At 38.0% G+C, this 19,639-nt stretch overlaps 2 protein-coding genes across 3 annotated transcripts in view; one reads left to right on the forward strand and one right to left on the reverse strand.

Annotated features, from left to right (window-relative positions):
* IQCG (IQ motif containing G) overlaps positions 1 to 12,110 on the reverse strand; it is a 53,884-nt gene extending 41,774 nt beyond the window's left edge. Inside the window, exons 1-3 of one of the 2 annotated variants that reach the window (XM_063076632.1) lie at positions 12,096 to 12,110; positions 8,337 to 8,582; positions 3,469 to 3,701 (exon numbers count right to left, since the gene is read on the reverse strand). In XM_063076632.1, the coding sequence (XP_062932702.1) occupies positions 3,469 to 3,701; positions 8,337 to 8,582; positions 12,096 to 12,110 (494 nt within the window). Of the gene's footprint in view, positions 1 to 3,468; positions 3,702 to 8,336; positions 8,590 to 9,513; positions 9,539 to 12,095 lie in introns of those variants that run through there. The other variant, XM_063076629.1, reaches the window with a different exon arrangement.
* A 1,228-nt stretch (positions 12,111 to 13,338) lies between these two features.
* On the forward strand, positions 13,339 to 18,966 carry RPL35A (ribosomal protein L35a). The gene is made up of 5 exons (XM_063094882.1): positions 13,339 to 13,518; positions 14,061 to 14,103; positions 14,317 to 14,469; positions 15,759 to 15,903; positions 16,745 to 18,966. Exons 2-5 carry the CDS (start codon positions 14,093 to 14,095, stop codon positions 16,766 to 16,768), a joined length of 333 nt encoding a protein of 110 aa, XP_062950952.1. The 5' UTR covers positions 13,339 to 13,518; positions 14,061 to 14,092; the 3' UTR covers positions 16,769 to 18,966.
* Positions 18,967 to 19,639: the final 673 nt, after the last annotated feature.

Below are 19,639 nucleotides of genomic sequence, written 5' to 3' on the forward strand. Positions count from 1 at the left end.
GCTAAAAGAGACAAATCATATGATCAGCACAATACAGGAAAGTCATTTGGCAAAATTCAACATTCACTCATCTTTTGAAAACAACAAAAACAACAAAAAAACTCTTAGCAAACTAGAAATAAAAGAGAACTTTCTTAACCTGAAAAAGTTTGCATACCAAAAACCAGGAACAAATATTGAATGTACTGTATGAAACTATGTATATAACGTTTTAAAACATGTAAAACTGCTCTGCTCTGCTCTCTCTTGCTCTCTCTGCTCAACCATTTTCACAATGTGATACCCTGCCCTCTCTGTTGCCACCACCAACGCCCTCACCAGAGGTGTGCCCTGGACTTTGGACTTCCCACCCTCAGAAACTGCAAGCAATAAATTTCGTTTTCTTTATTATAAAAAAACATGTAAAACTACTTGTATCATTTAAATAAAACACATAAATACATAATAAAACTATCATAACATGAAAGAGAATAATAAACACCAAATTCAGAAGCGTGTTTATCTTTGGGAAAAGAGTGAGGAGATTGGGATTAGAGCCTTCAATTATATCTGAAATATTTCATTTCTTTAAAAAAAAAAAAACCTTGGGCTGGCCCCATGGCTCACTAAGGAGAGTGCAATGCTGGTAGCGCTGAGGCCGCAGGTTCGGATCCTATATAGGGATGGCCGGTGCGCTCACTGGCTGAGCATGGTGCAGACCGCACCATGCCGAGGGTTTCGATCCACTTACCGGTCAAAAAAAAAATAAAAATAAAAAATAAAAAATAAATAAATAAATAAATAAATAAAACCTCTAAAGCAACCATGGTAAAATTCTAAAATTTGGTGGTTACATACATAAATATTTATTATTTTTTCTTCATACTTTTCTGCATTTTTAAAATATTTCATAATTTTTTTTTTTTTTTTTTTGTCTTTTTCTTGACCGGCACACAGCCAGTGAGTGCACCGGCCAGTCCTATATAGGATCCGAACCCGCGGCGGGAGCGTCGCACTCTCCCGAGTGCGCCACGGGCTCGGCCCAAATATTTCATAATTTTGAAGTTAAATCATTTATTTATTTATTTAGGCCACTGGCCGGTACAGGGACCCAAACCCTTGACTTTGGTGTTATCAACTGTAAACTCTAACTAACTGAGCTAACTGTCCAGCCCATGAACTTAAATCATTTAAAATTTTAAAAAAGGAAAAGAAAAAAGAAAGAGCTAATCAAACCCTCACATTTTAGAGATGAGTGAACCCAGGCTTAGGAAGGTTAAGTGACTTGCCCAGTGACACATAACTTGTTCCAGAAAGAGCTGGAACTATAGAACCCAGGTTTCCTGACTCCTAGTCCAATTACTCTTTATCATATTTTCCTAAGTGGAGAGTTTTTAAAACTGCCATTTAATGTTTTGATACAGAGTTAGCAAGAATTCCTCTTATTATTTTACATAACAGTTTATTAACAATAGTTCACAAAAAGATTCAGTAACCATATTAAGAAAAATAGTTGACTATACTGGAGTCAAGAAACTGAAAAATAAGAATTTGAGCAACAAGAATTTTTCTCTTGCATAGTATTAAATAAAATTTATAAAAGGCCATTGGTTTAGATTGAGCCCCTGCACTAGGCCCAACAAACCAAACTCACACTAAAGTTCCAAGCCAAGAAGGCAAAACTAAGTTGTTTATCTGATCTTCCAAGAAATCAGGAGAGAGAGATAACTGCCAAATCACCAAACAGACCACTTTGCCAGAAGGAATAAGAAAGTCCCCTCTGCTTTAACCTTTACAAGGAAAGTAACTTTGAAACTGACCACTCTGCTTTTTGTTCTCTGTGTCTGCTTTCTTCAGTCTCTTTCTGCTTATAAAGCTAACCTCCTCTACTCAGCTCATCGGAACACTCACTCTATTTTATAGAATGAGGTATTGCCTGACTCCAGAATTGCAAATAAAAGCCAATTAAGACAGTAGTATGTTAAGATAAAATAACTAAAAATTCTTATTACAATTCAACAAGATTATAATGCATAAAGATGATTAGAGCAAGGAAAGCATACACAAACTTGCTACAAATTCCCATTTTAAATTCATAAGCTGTTGTAATTTTTATGCCTTTGATATTTTGATTTCCACTTTGATTCTATATAACTGATGGAGATATACATTTCACGATTACTCATCCCCCTGGGTTTCATGACTGAGTTTGATACGGAATATAACCCAGGACTAATGCCCTAATAATAATCTGAGATTGGTATTTTGGACTTCTTAGGAAAAGATATGTCATCACACTGAGAATGAAAAGGACATTAAGTAGATCAGGCAGTCATGTGTGCAAATCTGAACCAGATTGATTTTGACAAACGATATTATCTTTGGTTAGGATCTAATACAGGGGTCAACAAACTTTTTTCTGTAAAGGGACTAATAGTAAATTTTTTTGGCTTTGCAGGCCATAAATCCTCTTTTGCAACTACTCACCTCTGCCATTGTAGCATGAAAGCAGCCATAGATAATGTATGAACAAATGGAAAATGCCATATTCCAATACACTTTTCAAAAACAGAATTCAGCTTGGATTTAGCTAGTGGCCCTGGGTAATTGCTGTAAACTATCATTTACCAAAAGTCCTTACCATAATGTTACACCCTCTTTTAAATTTAACAGTCTTGTTAGCGAGCCATCTGACAATAAAAAAACTAAAAAATGAGATGATGAAAATTGAGTCTGCCTTTAAGAAACCTTCAGAACTAAAACACAGTTTAGAATTTGGCTACTTTGGGGGCTGGCCCGAGGCTCACTCAGGAGAGTGTGGTGCTGATAACACCAAGGCCACGGTTCGGATTCCATATAGGGATGGCTGGTTAGTTCACTGGATGGGCATAGTGCTGACAACACCAAGTCAAGGGTTAAGATCCCTTTACCAGTCATCTTTAAAAAAAAAAAAAAAAGATTTTGGCTACTTTGATAGAGGCTGTCTCTTATTAATGGATAAGTCATCATAGTAGCTGCCAATTGTGCCAGACACTAGGCTAAAGCCTTATTTCTAATCCTTACACTAATGTTGAAAGGTTGCTATCATTATCCTCATTTTTAAAAACTGGAAACAAGGGCTGGCCAGTTAGCTGAGTTGATTAGAGTACAGTGTTATAATACCAAGGTCAGGGGTTCAGATCCTTGTACAGGCTAGCTGCCAAAGAAAACTGAAAAAACAAAACAAAACAAAAAACCCCACAACCACAACCACAGAAAAATTGGAAACAAAGTCTCAATAAACTTGTCCAAGATCATATAGCCACTATGCTTTCAATCCTACCACATTGCCTCTAGGCAGTCTTTAGCTAATCCTGTTATCAGGAGTCACTTGAATATACAGAAATGACTAACCCATAAGAGAAAAAAGCAATCAGCCACCCTTGCACCCATTCTATCATCTATGTATAAATACATTATTTCATTACAAAATATGCTCTCCTTCCTTACCTATCAATCTGAATTTTCTTCAGTGTCTCCATAGTCATTATGGTCTGCCTTGTAGGTTTTTTGAAGACAAGATCCTGCATTTTGTTAAACTCCATGGCAAATTGGCCTCCTTGACTGATTTCTGGCAACTTGGGTCCTTCGTTAGGTAAGAATGGACTAGTCATTTTCAAAGTTGTTGAGACCATCGGTAGTTTGTCCAGGCTTTTTCCTTGTAAATTTATTTCTTTTCTTTTCTTTTTTTAAAAAAATAAATGATGTTAAGATATTCTAAAAGTAAAGAGACAATACTATAAAAAAGAGGGCCTCTGTCTACATTTTTTAACCTCATCTTCTCCCACTTGTACTCTATACTCCAAGAAAATGTGCCTTTTTCTTCAGCCACACCAAACCACATGTCCTGCTGTTTTGGGTCTTCTTGCGCTCATACAACATTCCCTTTCTCTGTCATTCCCCAACTTACCACCTGGTAAATTTTAAGACTCTGATCAGAGGTAAAGTTCTTTGTGAAATATCTCTGTTAACAGATATTTACAATATTGTAATTATTAGTGAAATATCTCCAACAGATTATAGGTTGTATGAGGGAAGGGACACTGTCTTAGGAGATCTTGGTCCACTTCAATTTTTTTTTTTCTTTCTTTCTTTTTTTTTTTTTGGTGGCTGGCCAGTACCAGGACCCCTCAACCTTGGTTTTCTAACCAACTGAGATAAATGGCCAGCCCCCTCAATTTTTTTTTTCTTATGGCTAGTCTCAAATTCTTTTTGGAATAAGATTGAATATTAAGTAAATGTGGCCATCTTTATAGTCCCATTGCTTAGAATAATGCCTAGGGTAGAGACTCAAATGTTCATTGGGTCTGGCTGGTTAGCTCTGTTGGTTAGAACGTGGTGTTATAACACCAAGGTCAAGGGTTCAGATCCAACCAGCTGCCAAAAAGAAAAAAAAAAAAATCACTGAACACACAAATTCGAAATATAAAGAATGAAAGAAGAATCATACTAAAAAGAAGAGGTTGATAGTAGATTTAGTGGTGTGGTATTGATTTTGAGGGTCACATAGGGAAAAGCCAAAATAATTTCTTTTTCAGACCCAAACTTGAATATTAAGGGACCATAGGAAGGGCATGTCTTTTAATTAATGATTCCTATTTAATCTGTGGCTTAAAGCTTGAGCTATTGAGAGACCATAACATAGCAATTACACTATACTATATGGACTCTGAAGCCAGACTTCCATGTTTGAATTCCAGCTTGTTAAAATGTACCGCAAAGGACAGACAAAATGGACTCACTTTGGTAAAAAGAGACATTCAAATTGTTAAAACCAAATGGCTGCAGCAGGAGGAAAAGGGCAGACATGTAATTCTCAGCCTGCAAATATGTGTCTTACTGTTATGAAGTTTCCTTTTCTGAAACTAAACAAAAGCAACTCTGAGAAGATAAGGCCAAATCAGCTGTAGCTAGGAATTCTGCATTGACCTTCAACAAGTCCACCTGACACCAGCCATCGACCCCTTTCTTCTCATTCTTGAGGGTCCATTATGGCTCCAATTAGAAAACATATTTCAAGGACATTCTTCTCCCGCTTCTCCAACAAGAGAGGCCACATCAAAACCAGACACAGCTAATCTATGGAGCCTGTGCAATAACACACCCTTATGGTATGTTCACTCACGGCGCACGTGTATAGCCTCCTCCATAAATATACAGCATTTCTCTAGGTTCACTGAATGTGTATGCAAATCTGATCCTAGGAAGCATAAATACCAGCCTCCTCCCCTTCCTAGGCAGAGTGCTAATCTTCAGTCCTGCTGACGTCTGTGCTCCCCAATCTGCAGATTATTATTTTTCTGGGAAAAAAGGCTCCCTTTTCTCTCTAGTGGATCTTGTGGTCCTCTTTTGTTAACAGGCTCCATCTCTTACTAAACATATTAACCTTAAGCAACTATTTAATATCTCTGTGCCTCCATCTTCCCATTAGTAAAATGGTTTTTTTATCTAGGGAGGGAAGGGGAAAATATAAAGCCTAGGAAGTCCCATTTTTCTGATTTCTCCAACCATTATTCCTCTACCTTTATGCTTGGGCATCTGGAAAAGGAACAAATGTGTCACGGCCTGATTTACAGATTGCTAGAAATAAATGTGAATTTTTAGAAGAGAACTTTAAAAAACCAGCTAAATGTTCCAGTCCATTCACTGAATAAAAAAAATAAGTATGTATGTATATATATTTTTATATGTAAGTATATATATTTATGCATATTTATTTTTATATAAAAATATATATTATTACATATATTTTAAAATATATTTTAAAAAATATATATATTAGATTATATATATATATATTTTGGCAGCTGGCTGGTATGGGGATCCGATCTTGGTGTTACAACACCGTTTTCTAAGCAACTGAGCTAACGCGTCAGCCCTGAAAAATATTTTATATAGAACACACTATGTACAAGGTAGGGTGGTATTAGACCCTAAGGGAAAAGATAATAAAAACAGTATTCTCCGCTAGGAAGCTCTTTCCAAAGTTTCGTCATATCACTCCCACTTCTGGTAGAACCTGGTACATTAACATGTTTTTCATCATCCCATTTCATAATTCTAATAATCAAAAATCTATCCTGAGATGGCCTTAGCTGTAAAAATGGCTATAAAAGAGGGATAATGCTAATCTTTTCCCCCAAGGTTGTTATAAGGCTAAACAATGTGAAGCCTTAGGGGAATGAAAACATCATATACATATCTTATGTATAGGGAAATGACATCTTAAATTTCAAGAGTTAGAATAACCATAGTATATGAAGTATAAAACAAAAAATTTTTAAGAGATTCACAATTTTTTAAGGGTGTGGAACTAACTCATATTAAGAAAGGGGCTTTTACACTGTTATTAATCAGTTTGGATCCCCATACCAGCCAGCCACCAAAAAAGACCCCACAAAAACAAAAAACTGTTATTTATCAACACAAGAATGCAAGCCTTCAGGGCTGGCAGGTTAACTCAGCTGGTTAGAGCACAGTGCTGATAACAACAAGGTCCAGGGTTCAATCCCTGTACTGGCTAGCCACAAAAAGAAAAAAAAAAAAAAAAAAAGAATGCAAGGGCCACAAAAAAATATTACATTGTGTAATATTGAATATACTAATTGTCCTGATTTGAGCATCATGTATTGCACACAAGTATGAATATTCAGAGCTGTACCCCTCTGATATGTACAGTCAATTATGTTTCAATTAAAATAAAAGTAATAAAACAGTACAAAAGTTTCATTCTTTTATTTACTGGAGTGGTGACCTCTGCTGAACACTTTATCAATTTAGGTTTTTCATTCTTTCTTGAGTCTCTATGATGGCAAATTACTCTTCTTACAGCCTGACAGTAAGAATCATTGATTAGACTTCATTTATCAACTGAATGTCTTCCCATTTTATTTTTGATTCTTACCAAAGGAAACAATAAATAAGAAGACACTAGTCTCTTCTGTACTGTTAGCTAGCTTAATTTAAGAATTAGACTAATTTTACATGCCTTGAAAGACTTAGTTCCTGTGTTCTAATCTATTTGCCTTTCATAAGTTGATAAGGAAATTAATTTACATAATAAAATTCCTATAATACTTTTTAATGTTTTTTTTTAATTTTTTTTTTTTTAAAGATGACGGGTAAGGGGATCTTAACCCTTGGCTTGGTGTTGTCAGCACCACGCTCAGCCAGTGAGCTAACCGGCCATCCCTATATAGGATCCAAACCCACAGCCTTGGTGTTATCAGCACCGCACTCTCCCAAGTGAGCCACGGGCCAGCCCTTTTATGTTATTTTTAAACTACCTCATAACTCATAGAACGTTAGCAATGGAAGGGACCTATAGATCATAACTCCATCACAATTTACAAGTGAGAAAACTAAAGCCAAGAAAGCGAAATGAATTGCTTATAGCACACAGTTAGACTCCAGATCCAGTGTTCAAATTAAAATCTCATATAAACTTTCAAACTTTAATAAAACCTTTAAGAACCCAGGTTATACATATAATAACAACAACGACAACAAAAGAAATTTTAAAGTTGTAATGGGCAATTAAAGGGAAATTTAATTTTCTTCTCTCAATAAATATGGTCTTCAGTTAGACATGAAAAGCAATTTACTCTCTCAGTTATATAGCAATTATTATTTGTAATAAAATCAGAAATATGTTCTGTACAAATTATATAATTTAGTTTTTCTAAACTTAATGAATATCTATTTGTATTTACAAGTTTTTTCCCTTTTGTAGTTAAGTTACTGAAATTTACAAGAGCTTAAAGATTTTGTTCACTACCAGGTTAAGGTTTTTGATAATTCAGTGGTGATTTGCAGAGTCCAAAACATCATTGAAAATGCAATGGCTGACACAATTATATGGCTGGATATTCAGAAAGGCAGGTTGCAACATATTCAGCAATGAAAACAAAGTCATTTCAGTGAAAGGGTGGAATCAAATTTCCTCCGCTTAGTGTTTCATTAGCTTTTAGCAACTGAAAAATATACAGGTGGGACAACTCAGTAATTTGATCTTCTTAGTATGCATACTGTATTTATATTGATTTATCTACAGGCCTTTTATTTTTTTAATTTATCTATAGGCCTTTTTGAATAATGCCAATATGTTGGAAAAGGATATTCTGCCTGGTAATGTATCTTGAGCTATGGCTATTTCATTCTACCCATTGAGAGTATATATATATATCTCAGATAATATTGTAGCCCTTTATCTGAGATAAAGGTGCTATTTCCCAAGTTAAATTTATCGGCATAGGTACTATAAATGATGGAGAAATAAAAGGAAAAAAGCAAAATTAAATAACAGTGAGTGCATATACCATGCTGGTGCTTTGTCTTCCTTCATAATGAACTGGCATGATATAGTTTAGAATAGAGAGCTGGTCTGTGGTATCTTCAAGAACTGCAGAGATCCTCAACACATCAAGAAGGGAGAGTGGCTCTATGGTTTCCAGGATGATTTCTACATCTGTTTCTTTAGCTGTTTCTTCTACAGCACTAGGTGGTTCGCCTGTCACTGACATCATCACCTCAGAACCTTTCGGAGAAATGTTTGAGGTTTCTAGCTCGTTTCTAAGGAAAGAATAAAAAATAAATAAACATGTGACTGATATTTAAATACTACTTAAATGCAAAAGCACAAGCAGCATGTAGATTGGTTCCTGTGAAGTTCATATTGTCCTATAACAGAACTTAGACAAAAACAAAAGTAGTGATTCTGCTCAATACCTTCCATTTTGACCAACCAAAGGCAAACAACTTACTGTTTAATAAAGATATGTAGCCTATGATATTTGGCTATACTTAACCAATTTAAATTTGAAACAAAATTAACTTTATTTTCCTAGCAATATCTTTAGATGCTAACCAAAAGTGTTTTATGATTAGCGAAAAGCGGAATGTGTTAGCCAGCCTCCAAGGTGGCACAAATGATTTTCACTTTCTGGTATTCATACCCTTGTGTAGTCTCCCCCACAATGAATAGGACTAACCTATGCAACCAACAGGATATTGTGGGAATGACAGAGTATGACTTCCAACCCTAGATGATAAAACACATTGCACCTTCTGCCTTACTTTTTCATCTTTCACTCTGAGGGAAGCTAGCTGCCTTCTCATGAGGACTCTTAAGCAGCCCTGTGGAGATATCCACAAGGGTGAGAAACCAAGGCCCCTTGCCAGCAAGCAGAATCAACTTGCCAGTTCTGTAAATGTACCATCTTGGAAGTGGATCCTCTACTCCCCATCAGGTTTTCAGATGATTACAGCCCCCGGCCAACTTCAACCTTATGAAAGACCCTAAGCCAAAATCATCCAGCTAAACTGTTCCCAAACTCCTGACCCACAGAAACTGTGTGAAATAACATATGTTTGTTTTTTAAGTCACTATGTTTTGGGGTAATTTGTTACATGGCAATAGATAAGCAATACATATAAATTTAACAGAAGGCATAATTTAATAATATATATACAAAATAAGTTGGAATTTGAACATACTCTTCCATTCTTCCAGAGTTAGTTTTGTAACTCTCCATGGTACATGTATAATCTCATAAAAAGGCAGTCACCTAAAATAGGAAGGAATCATTGAGATTAGTTTAAGGGAGTGTTGAGTGATATATCAGTTATTTCTAGCCATTTCATTAAGAGAAAATTTAAAAATTATAAGAGCTGTGGCTTATCCCCTCTTTTTGCTTAGTCAAGTACTCCTAGAGATGAAAAACAACATCATGGGGTGCAGGTCTATTAAGTCGTTAGCTTACTTATTGGGCTACCCAAACTGAAGATACACGCACTCTTCAAGGCTCTCTTAAGGTACATTAATATCCAACATGGTTTTAGCACGTTTCATGGTATTCTGATTTTTAATTGGTAATCTCCACATAATAGATTTATTTTCTATTATTCTGATTAACATTTAATTAGATCACGTCATTCCCCTGATCTGCCAGATAACAGAGTTTATTGCACCTGGACTTAGAAGAACAATTGAGATTACATTTAGAAAAACTGTATTAATCCTGGGAATCAGCTTCATACTGCTATCAAGATGTTACCCTTCTCAGTATTCCTTTCTGCTTAAATGAGCTTTACAGTGTGAACACCTATGGAGAATTTTGCTTTATCCTGAATGAATAGTGAATGGTAAGTTTCCAGTGTAATTTTCTTCACAAAAAAGTCATCCTGAGAGCAGTGGTGCAAATATGTCTAATGCAACAAAAATCTTATATGTAAAAATTCAAACATAGAAAACAGAATCTTTATGTAAACTGAAAAAGATACTCCAAAATAGCCAAATTTTCTGGTGCAGGGGCAGTCTTAGGAGGAAGTAGCATGGTATTAAGCAGAATTTTGTTCTTTTTTATGTCCTTGTTTGTTTTTCCACTTCTTAGGCTTGGGGCATAGGTAAATATTCTTCACATAGGTAAGATAAGGCTATGTTTATGTGCTTTCATGCTGTTCTGGCTTTCATTCCTCACGCAAGAAATCCAGGAGTCATTCTTGCCACCTCCTTCATCTTGATATCAATATTTCCCCCAGTCCAAACCATCATTTCCATATCCCTCAATGCCATGCTGGACCCAGTTGTTGTTTCTTGCATGAACAACCATAACAGACTACAAATTGGAAGTGATCTTTTTAAAATGAAAGAGTGATCTGGGCCGGCCCGTGGCTCACTCAGTAGAGTGCGGTGCTGATAACACCAAGGCCCCGGGTTCGGATCCCATATACGGATGGCCGGTTCGCTCACTGGCTGAGCGTGGTGCTGACAACACCAAGTCAGGGGTTAAGATCCCCTTACCGGTCATCTTTAAAAAAAAAAAAAAAAAAAATGAAAGAGTGATCTTTTAAAATTGAAAATCTGATCGTGTCTGTCCTTAAAACCCTTCGATGGCTTCCCATTGCCGCCCATAATTTCTGCATGATCTGGCCCCCTCTCTTCCTCTACAGACCCATCTGGCACTGCCCTTTTCTTGATCTCATGGCTCCAGCCACAGTGGGGTTTTTTCAGATTTTCTGTGGAATCATGTTTCCTTCCAGCTCAGGGTCTTTGCACATGCTATTCCTTTAACTTGAATCACTTTTCCCCTCACCTCTTCACCTTGTAAAGTCTCACTGATCCATCAGGTACCAACTTAAAACAGTGGTATTTTTCTAGGTATTTAAACACACACACACACACACACACACACAACTGAAACACGTTTCCTAAAACAACTTACTCTTTAAAACAACTCTGATTTTTTAATTCTATTATATTTTGTTTTAAAAAGTATCATAATCATAATCTACTAATGCGTCATCACCTTCAGTTGGAAAATGCCTTAAATGACACTTCTCCAAGTGATACTTTCCCTGACTCATCATAGTGAACCAGGATTCCTCTGTTCAAGCACTCATAGTACTCCTGTAGAACTCTGCTCACAATTTACAACGTTTATGTCAGTTTTTCCCAGTAGACGGTTAAGTTCCATGAGAGCAGTAATCATGACAATGATACTCACTATTGCATTCTATGTTTCAGTGCTCAATAAGTATTTGTGGAATGAATGAACAAAAGGAATTCACTCTTAATGTGTTATTCCTCTCAGGAGGACCTATATTTAGAGCCATGAGGAATGAATCTCTTTTAGTGGGATTTCTAGTACATTTCTGGGACAGAGAAAATTGTATAGGATAGTGAGCTATTTATGAGTGGGTGGTGCATTTATTTATTTATTATTATTTTACTTTTTAAAAAGATGACCGGTAAGGGGAACTTAACCCTTGACTTGGTTTTGACAGCACCACCCTCACCAGTGAGCTAACCGGCCATCCCTATATAGGGATCTGAACCCATGGCCTTGGTGTTATCAGCACCACACTCTCCCAAGTGAGCCACGGGCCGGCCCCGGGTAATGTATTTATTTAGTGGGTAGTGTACAGAAGATTTTAAATGTGACATATATACATCTATTTCATAAAAGTTTGCCATCATCTTTTACTCCTCTCTCTCATTCCTCATCCATCAGCAAATCCTGTCAGCATTACATTTAAAATATATCCAGGATTCCTGTACTCATCACCCCTGTCTATACACTATCATCTCTCATCAGGATCATTACAGAAGCCTCCTAATTGATCTTCTTGCTGGTGCCTTTGCCTCCCTTCAGTCTCAACACAGTGACTTCGTTAAAATTGAAGACAAATTGAATCAATCTTCTGTTCAGAACCCTCAGATGGTTTCCCATTTCAGAGTAAAAAAAAGTCTCTTTTACAGTGGCTTCTCTGTTTAATTTTTCTCCATAGAAGTTATCACCTTCTAATGTGCTATATAGTTTACTTGCTCGTTGTCCTTCTTCCCCTAGTAAAACACAAGCTTCGTGAGGATAGATTTCTGTTTGTTTTGTTTACTGCACTGCTCTTCAAGCCTACAACAAATCTTAGTACGTGGTAGTCATTCAATAAATTATTTGTTGAATAAATGAAGGAAACCATAGGGAAACTCAAATAAATGTACAATACTTAGGAAATGTAAATCTCTGACATCCACTAACACATCTCGTTGTAGTCTACACGTATTTACTGAGGACCTATTACACGTAGGCACGGTGCTGAGAGCCCTGCTAGTTTCCGTCTGGCAGCTGCAAGAGTTCTCCTGAAAAGGCGATACGGCCTCCTCAGAGCAGTGGTCCTTACCTTCGGAGTCAAAACAAAGAATGCAGGTAAGAACTTAACTCATTTCTCGAAAGAGATAACGGAATAGAAGGCAGAAAAGAAGTAAGGGGGAAAAAATAAGTAAAGGGAAGAAAGAGTTCCTCCTGCTTTCTTGCTCCAGCCTCTCTCTTCCAGGCGAGGGTAAGATCAGAGTCTCCGTTCGCTCTACTCTTGTGCGGAAGGAGGGAAAGATACCCCTATGTCCGCGAATCAATCTTAGGTATCCGAGGCAGGGGGGTGTCTTCTAGACCGGCTTTATCTTCTCACCCACAACACTCGACGCAGAAACCAAGCTAAGGTGTTTCTATGGCAACGCGCCGTTTTAGGGGACCTTTTCCTCTCCGCCTTTAGCTGGCTACCATTTTGCCTTCCTCTGTTCCCAAATAATACATGTTGCAGCTTATCAAGATGAAAAGACTTAGAGAAACAATTGTAAGAAGGCTCTTGGATGTATCTTATTTCAATCCGAAGGCGATTTCTGAGGCCTGTATTTCTGGCGGTCGCGGAAGATTCCTAAATTGAGGCAGGGCGGGAGGTGTGTTTCCCACAAGGCCACGCGGCGGGGCCTGGTCTTTCTCTTTCCGCCATCTTGGATCCTGTGGAGGTGAGTGAATCTCTTACTGCTGAACTTTGGGGGCAAATAACTGGGGTGGCCTCATCCGTACACCTCGACGAGACACTGGTGCAGCTCCGAGTGTCTGCCAGCCAATGGTTTCTATGGATTCCAGGGAGTGAGAGGACAGGATGGAGGAGATGTGGGACGGATGGTGCTGGTCCTCTGACTCCCAGAAATCGGGTGCCCCGGTAATCCAAGTTGATTCCTGGGCGCGGGCGCAGTGAAATAGGTGCATTTGGTTCGTCTGCAGTTGCGCATTGGGCGGTAGTAACTTTAGGCTGGGCTTTGTCCTATTGCTGTCACTCCAAACCTGGCTTTGCTTGTCTACAGTCTCCCCTTCCTCAGCTTTTCTCCCCCGGAATACAGTCATGCTTTCTATGTGCTTCTCTGCCTGCTTGACACATCTCCATTTTTTTCCCTGAATTTTGTGTACTGATAGTGGCATGCATTTTCTCAAGGTTTCCTGTTGGAATTTCTAGGAGTCGCTTTTAGTGTATAGTCTTGCTACTTAGCTTTTGTGTTTATTTTGGAGTTTGCTTAGACATCACCCTCTCTGAGGTTTGCATGTCTTGGCAGACACTGCGCGTCATGTAAGTGGGGATGGCATATTCTTACGGGAAATGCCGATCAAAAAGGAATTTTTTTGCTCAACGGGCTTAAGAAACGAGAGAGGACTAGGTGGGAAACTTGCGTTGCGTGGTTTTAAATTAAGTCTTTTGTTTGTTTTAAGGCCTGCTGGGAACAGGACTTCTAAAAGGCAATATGTCTGGAAGGTACGCGTTTTAAGTATAGTTTTGTTGTTTGTTTTTTAATATCAGACGTAAACCTAAATGAGAGCTTAAAGTTGGTGGGGGGAAAATTAGATGTTTGCTGTAAATAACTTTGGGGGGGGGTCATTGCAAGTCAAATCATACCGGTGGTTGGCTGAAGATGAACAAGTTCCTTTAACAGCTCACGACTAATATTATTTATCTTGTGTGTCTCAGGCTGTGGTCCAAGGCCATTTTTGCTGGCTATAAGCGGGGTCTCCGGAACCAAAGGGAGCACACAGCTCTTCTTAAAATTGAAGGTGTTTATGCCCGAGATGAAACTGAATTTTACTTGGGCAAGAGATGTGCTTATGTGTACAAAGCAAAGAAGTAAGTTTATATTGTTGTTATGCTTTTGAGTTTTTAGTTGAGATCTGCCTCATTTTGCTATTGAAAGAATAAACAAAAGATGTTGGTAAAGAATTGGTATTGTTGTGGCTTCTACTTTGGGTCTTTAAGGAACTAAATGGGAAGAGAATAGAAGGATGTTACTTTTCTGGGTGGTGTTGGATTTAGGTGTCTTGGGCACTTAGAAAACTAAGGAATGAGCTAATTCCTTGTATTCTGATCTTTTTTCTTATGTTTTTTGCTGATAGTCACAGAACCATATTATGATCCTTTTAAGGGTTTATAGAGCAGTTTTTATAGAGTGCCTCAATTCATTTTGTTAATTCCTTAAAATTATATTTTTTTACATGCTTAAAAATGTTAGGACTTCACAGCATTGGGGTTTTGGAGGGGGTGAGTAGCTGGCTGGTATGACCCTTGACCCTAGTGGTATAACACCACATTCTAACCAACTGAGAGAACTGACCAGCACAGCATTGGCTTTTAATCCTGGGTTCTTAACCCACTCCAGACCAATTAAAATCTCTGGGGAGGTGCTTTCTTCCTTGCCTCTCCTTTTATCTAAAGGCCATAGTGTTCCTTTAAGATTATGTCAGATCGAGTGTACTTACTCAAACCCCAGTAGTTAGTCAAACTCAGTGAAAGCCGAAGTCATTAAAGGCCACTAAGACCCTATGTATTGAGGGCTCTATATTTCTGCTCTTATCCCAGCTAAAATTCACTCCTTGGTATCTTCAATTCTTTTCCCTAAGCCAGGACACTCCCTCTTTAGGTCTTTAGCACATGGTGTTCCTCTGCCTGCAGCGGTCATTCCCTGATAATGGCATGTTCCCTCACGTTCCAGTTTTTTATTCCACTGTAACCTTGGTGAGGTCTTCCCTGGCTATTTAAAATTGCAGGCGATTCCTCCCTCTCCCTACACCCAAACATCTCCATACTTCTTGTCCACTTTTGCTGTTTTTTTCAATATTGGAGCTATAAACATCTGATGTCCTATATATTTTACTTACTTATTACTTGGTTATCCTGTGAAAGTCATTTTTGTCTTGTAAACTGCTATATTTTACAGAAGCGCTTGGTGTACAGTAGGTACTTGATAAATGTCTGTTGAATGCATGGTGTTCCATACATTTTAAAAGTTTTTCAGGTAATTAAGTATTAAGTGGGTAGTCAGGGTTGGGAGCCACTGGTCTACAGGTCACCTCGAATTTATATCAGACTGTAGTGGTTGTCTGAGTTCTCATGCTTCTACTATCCCTTTTTAAAATCAGCAACACAGTGACTCCTGGTGGCAAACCAAACAAAACCAGAGTAATCTGGGGGAAGGTAACTCGTGCCCATGGAAATAGTGGCATGGTTCGTGCCAAATTCCGAAGCAACCTTCCTGCTAAGGCAATTGGACACAGAATCCGTGTGGTAAGTACAGTTATTAGCAAAATGTCCCTGTGTTGAGTCAAACCATGTTGAATGGGTTGGGCTTGGACCTCTAAGAAATTTTGAGATTGTAAAATGACACCAGTTAATAATGCTGCAAACTGAGTTGCCGCTGTATAAATGATGAGTATTAAGGAACATCTGATTCTTGGCATACTAAAGGATGGTGAAGGCAGTGTTCAAATGGGTGCCTAAATTTCAGGTTTTGCTATAGCTATGTGGGGGAAAATAGTATTTGAATGAACAGTTTTCAGGCAAAGATACTTATTGGGCACTGAAGTAATTGCCGGAAAATAAAAATTCAACATGCCTTTTCCTGGCATAATTCTTAATATTTTCCCATCTCCATCATGTCAGTTTTGTTAGAATTGGTGTTATTAGCTTTATTTTGTACATGAAGAAAACACACTCCTGTTACTAGGTCTCAGGACTTTGACCAAAGTCTTTGGACTCCAAATCCTGTGATTTTTCTCAAATAGTTCCTTTTTCTTTAGTTTAGAGTCTATTTTTAGTAGACCATATTCCTGGTGCCATGGGGTGCTGTTCAGCCCTGCTGAACAATTGAGATTTATTATTAAAGGTTTTTATCCTGTTATTAGAAAAAGCAAAATTAAATGTACTTTTAGTACTCACTTTTTTTGAGTTCATAAGGCATGTTCACCTAGATACTGAAGGCTATAAAAACTTGGTTTCCTCATCACCAGGATGTTGGATGAGTGTTGGTATAATGGGAGATTTATCCATATTGTGATACTCAATAACATTTGTAAATTTATATATAACATGTGCCTGATGTTATTATTGTTCTTTTTTTCCCCCCCAGATGCTGTACCCCTCAAGGATTTAAACTAAAGGATTTAAATGAAAAGTATATAATAAATAAAAGTGGATTTGTGTTCTTGTACTTTTGTTAAGTGGCTTAAAACTTATTGCCCTGAAGTGAGTTACTGTATGCTTAAAGTGGTGGGGGTTATTCAGCCTTTTCAGGATACAAGGAAGTCAGAGCTACATGTAATGGTGATTACAGAGATTTAGAAGGTAATGGGATTTTAATGTGAGTTATCTTAATACAAGGCCTTATGGGGGGGGGAAGTAAGCTTTGGGAAAGTAGGAAGGTGACTGCCTTCATCAAATTGAGAGTAAGTGAAAGAAGCTTAAAATTGTCTTTTATAGTACCTTGTAATAATATGTACTTGTTCAACACAGACTAGTTGGGGAAAGTTATGAGTAAAAATGGGCATTGGGAATAATTTGAATGGAGATTATATTGATGTTATTTGGCAGTTCATTAGATAGACTGGGATGAAATGTCCTTAGGATTTGTGACTGGACAAAATACTTGACTGGGAGTAATATGTAGACTGAAAATATCAAACAAAATGATGCTACATGGTTCCACTTCAGAAAAAGTAATCCTGTGATGTGTGGGGGTTGGGAACAGTGCATGGACAGGTAGCTCTCCTTGGCTTTTTGTTTTAATGTAATAAATTACAGATTTGAGATATTTTAGGATATTACAAAGGGGAAAGTAAGCAGGGCGCAGAGTATTTAAATTTTTAAAGGATGTTCTAAAATAATTTGAATTATGGTGTCAGTTTGCAGTATGGTCATTGTGGGTTTCTAACAGATGCAGTTAGCAGCTAGTCCTTCTATTAACTAGCAAATCTTTATATTCCACTGAAAATGTCAACAGGATGCAGTTCTGAAATGTATTTGGGTTCTCTTGTCAAGTACCAAAAAAGCATTAGCATGCTAGAAATTGGGGAAAGGAGGTTACATTCAAGCCAGAGTTGCCATTGTAGGAGCCCTGTGTTTCATGGAAATGGGCTTCCATTTGTACTCATGCCAGGCTTATTCATTGAGAGTGTGGCCTCAAGGCAAAGTGCATTGGAAGAAGCATCAGCTTGGGACCATTGGTCAATTAAGCTTTCTTCACCAGATCTGAGCAGTGTATTTCATGGTCAACAGAAGTTAGTGCATTAGTGGTTATTAGAATCCTAAGGATATTGGACTTGGGAAGTTTGGTGTCATGGGCAGAAGTGCCAGTCTTGGGCCTACTCCAGTGAGATTTAGTTCTTCCTCCAAAAAGCCAGTGTTAAAAGAACTGTGTTCATTGTGCCAGTTAAGTAGATGTGATCAGTACCCTTGGAGTAGTTAGGATTAGGGGCATGTAAATATATTGCTTAAGTAAATATAAAACAAACACTTGGGTAGGCTTCTCAGAAAAAGGAAATGGCATGAAGATTTTTGAATAAAGAAGGCATTTGAGCCATTGAAACTGGGTTATTTAATTTAGTGTGACAACCCTGTTGGGGGAGTGGAGAATAAATGTAGAAAATTGAGAAATGCCACATTATGAGAGCTTGTGTACTGCACTGGGGGTTTTAGTCTTCTTATGTGTCACTGAAGAACTTGGTTCACGGGTGACCAGATTAATATTTTAGAAAGATCTCAATGGCAACCCAGCATAAAAATGAAGGAAGAGAAAATCAGGCTTTGCAGTCTTAATTGAGATTTTTGAGCACTGAAATAGGAGATTCCATAAACGGTGGGTTTTAAAGCAATTGATTGTAGTGTGGAGGCTTCAAGGATAGCATATTCCTGGGTTTGGTGGCTGGATGGATAATGGTGCATTTGCAAAGTCGGGAAATCAGGAGATGGTTTTATTGGGGTGGGGGGGAAGAGAACTTGAGTTTGAAGAAGCTGTAGGAGGGCAGGTGGTTATTTCAGGCCTGGATTAGGCATATAAAGAGGAAAAGAAGTCACACGATTCCATCGCCTTTGGAGGAATTCAGTGACTGTGGTATCCTGAATGGGCTATATAGGAGAGTAATGGGAGTAAATAAACAAGTAGTGGTGCTAGACATTTGAGCAAAGTGGGGCGGGGGGGAAGGTTGAGAATCCTTAGGGTAACCTGAGTATGTGTGCATTGACAACTGAGCCTCTCATGCAAATATGTGCACTTCTCAACTGAGTTGATGCAGCACATGTAAATGTGAGGATGTATTAGAGGGTGAATAAAACTAATGCCATTTTGTGCCCTGCCCACATGTTGATTCTTGTTTAATCTCATTTATTTGTTTCACTGACCAATGAGATTAACATTTTAGAGCAAGTTGTAAAGGGAACACAAGTTTCATGACTTTACAGCAGGTGGCAGCAGTGGCTTGAGCACTAACATCACAAGATACCCCCCAACCCCTGCTGCCTCATAGATTTCAAGACACCTGCTGAATGATGTTATCAACTTATTTTTCTTAAGGTGTCTCCTTGAAGTTATTATTTTATTTTTATTTATTTATTTATTTATTTATTTATTTATTTATTTTTAAAGATGACCGGTAAAGGGGTCTCAACCCTTGGCTTGGTGTTGTCAGCCAAGGGTTGAGATAACACCACGCTCAGCCAATGAGCAAACCGGCCGTCCCTATATAGAATCTCAACCCGTGGCCTTGGTGTTATCAGCACCACCCTATACTGAGTGAGCCACGGGCCAAAGCCTTGAAGTTATTTTTAGTAACGAGCTTTTGCTATATAAACTTTTCCTAAACCCAGAGAGCCAGAGCTCTCATCCACTGTAGACGTCTGGTTCTTCCCAGCATCCAGCTTTCCTGTATGTAAATCACCTGTGTAATAAATATCTCATTACTGAATGGACCTGCCTACCTATTTCTTTAGTTTCAGCAACTTCTCATTTTGGAGGGCATTATGCTTTAAC

Source organism: Cynocephalus volans, chromosome 1, assembly GCF_027409185.1.
Source record: "Cynocephalus volans isolate mCynVol1 chromosome 1, mCynVol1.pri, whole genome shotgun sequence".
Classification (NCBI taxonomy): domain Eukaryota; kingdom Metazoa; phylum Chordata; class Mammalia; order Dermoptera; family Cynocephalidae; genus Cynocephalus; species Cynocephalus volans.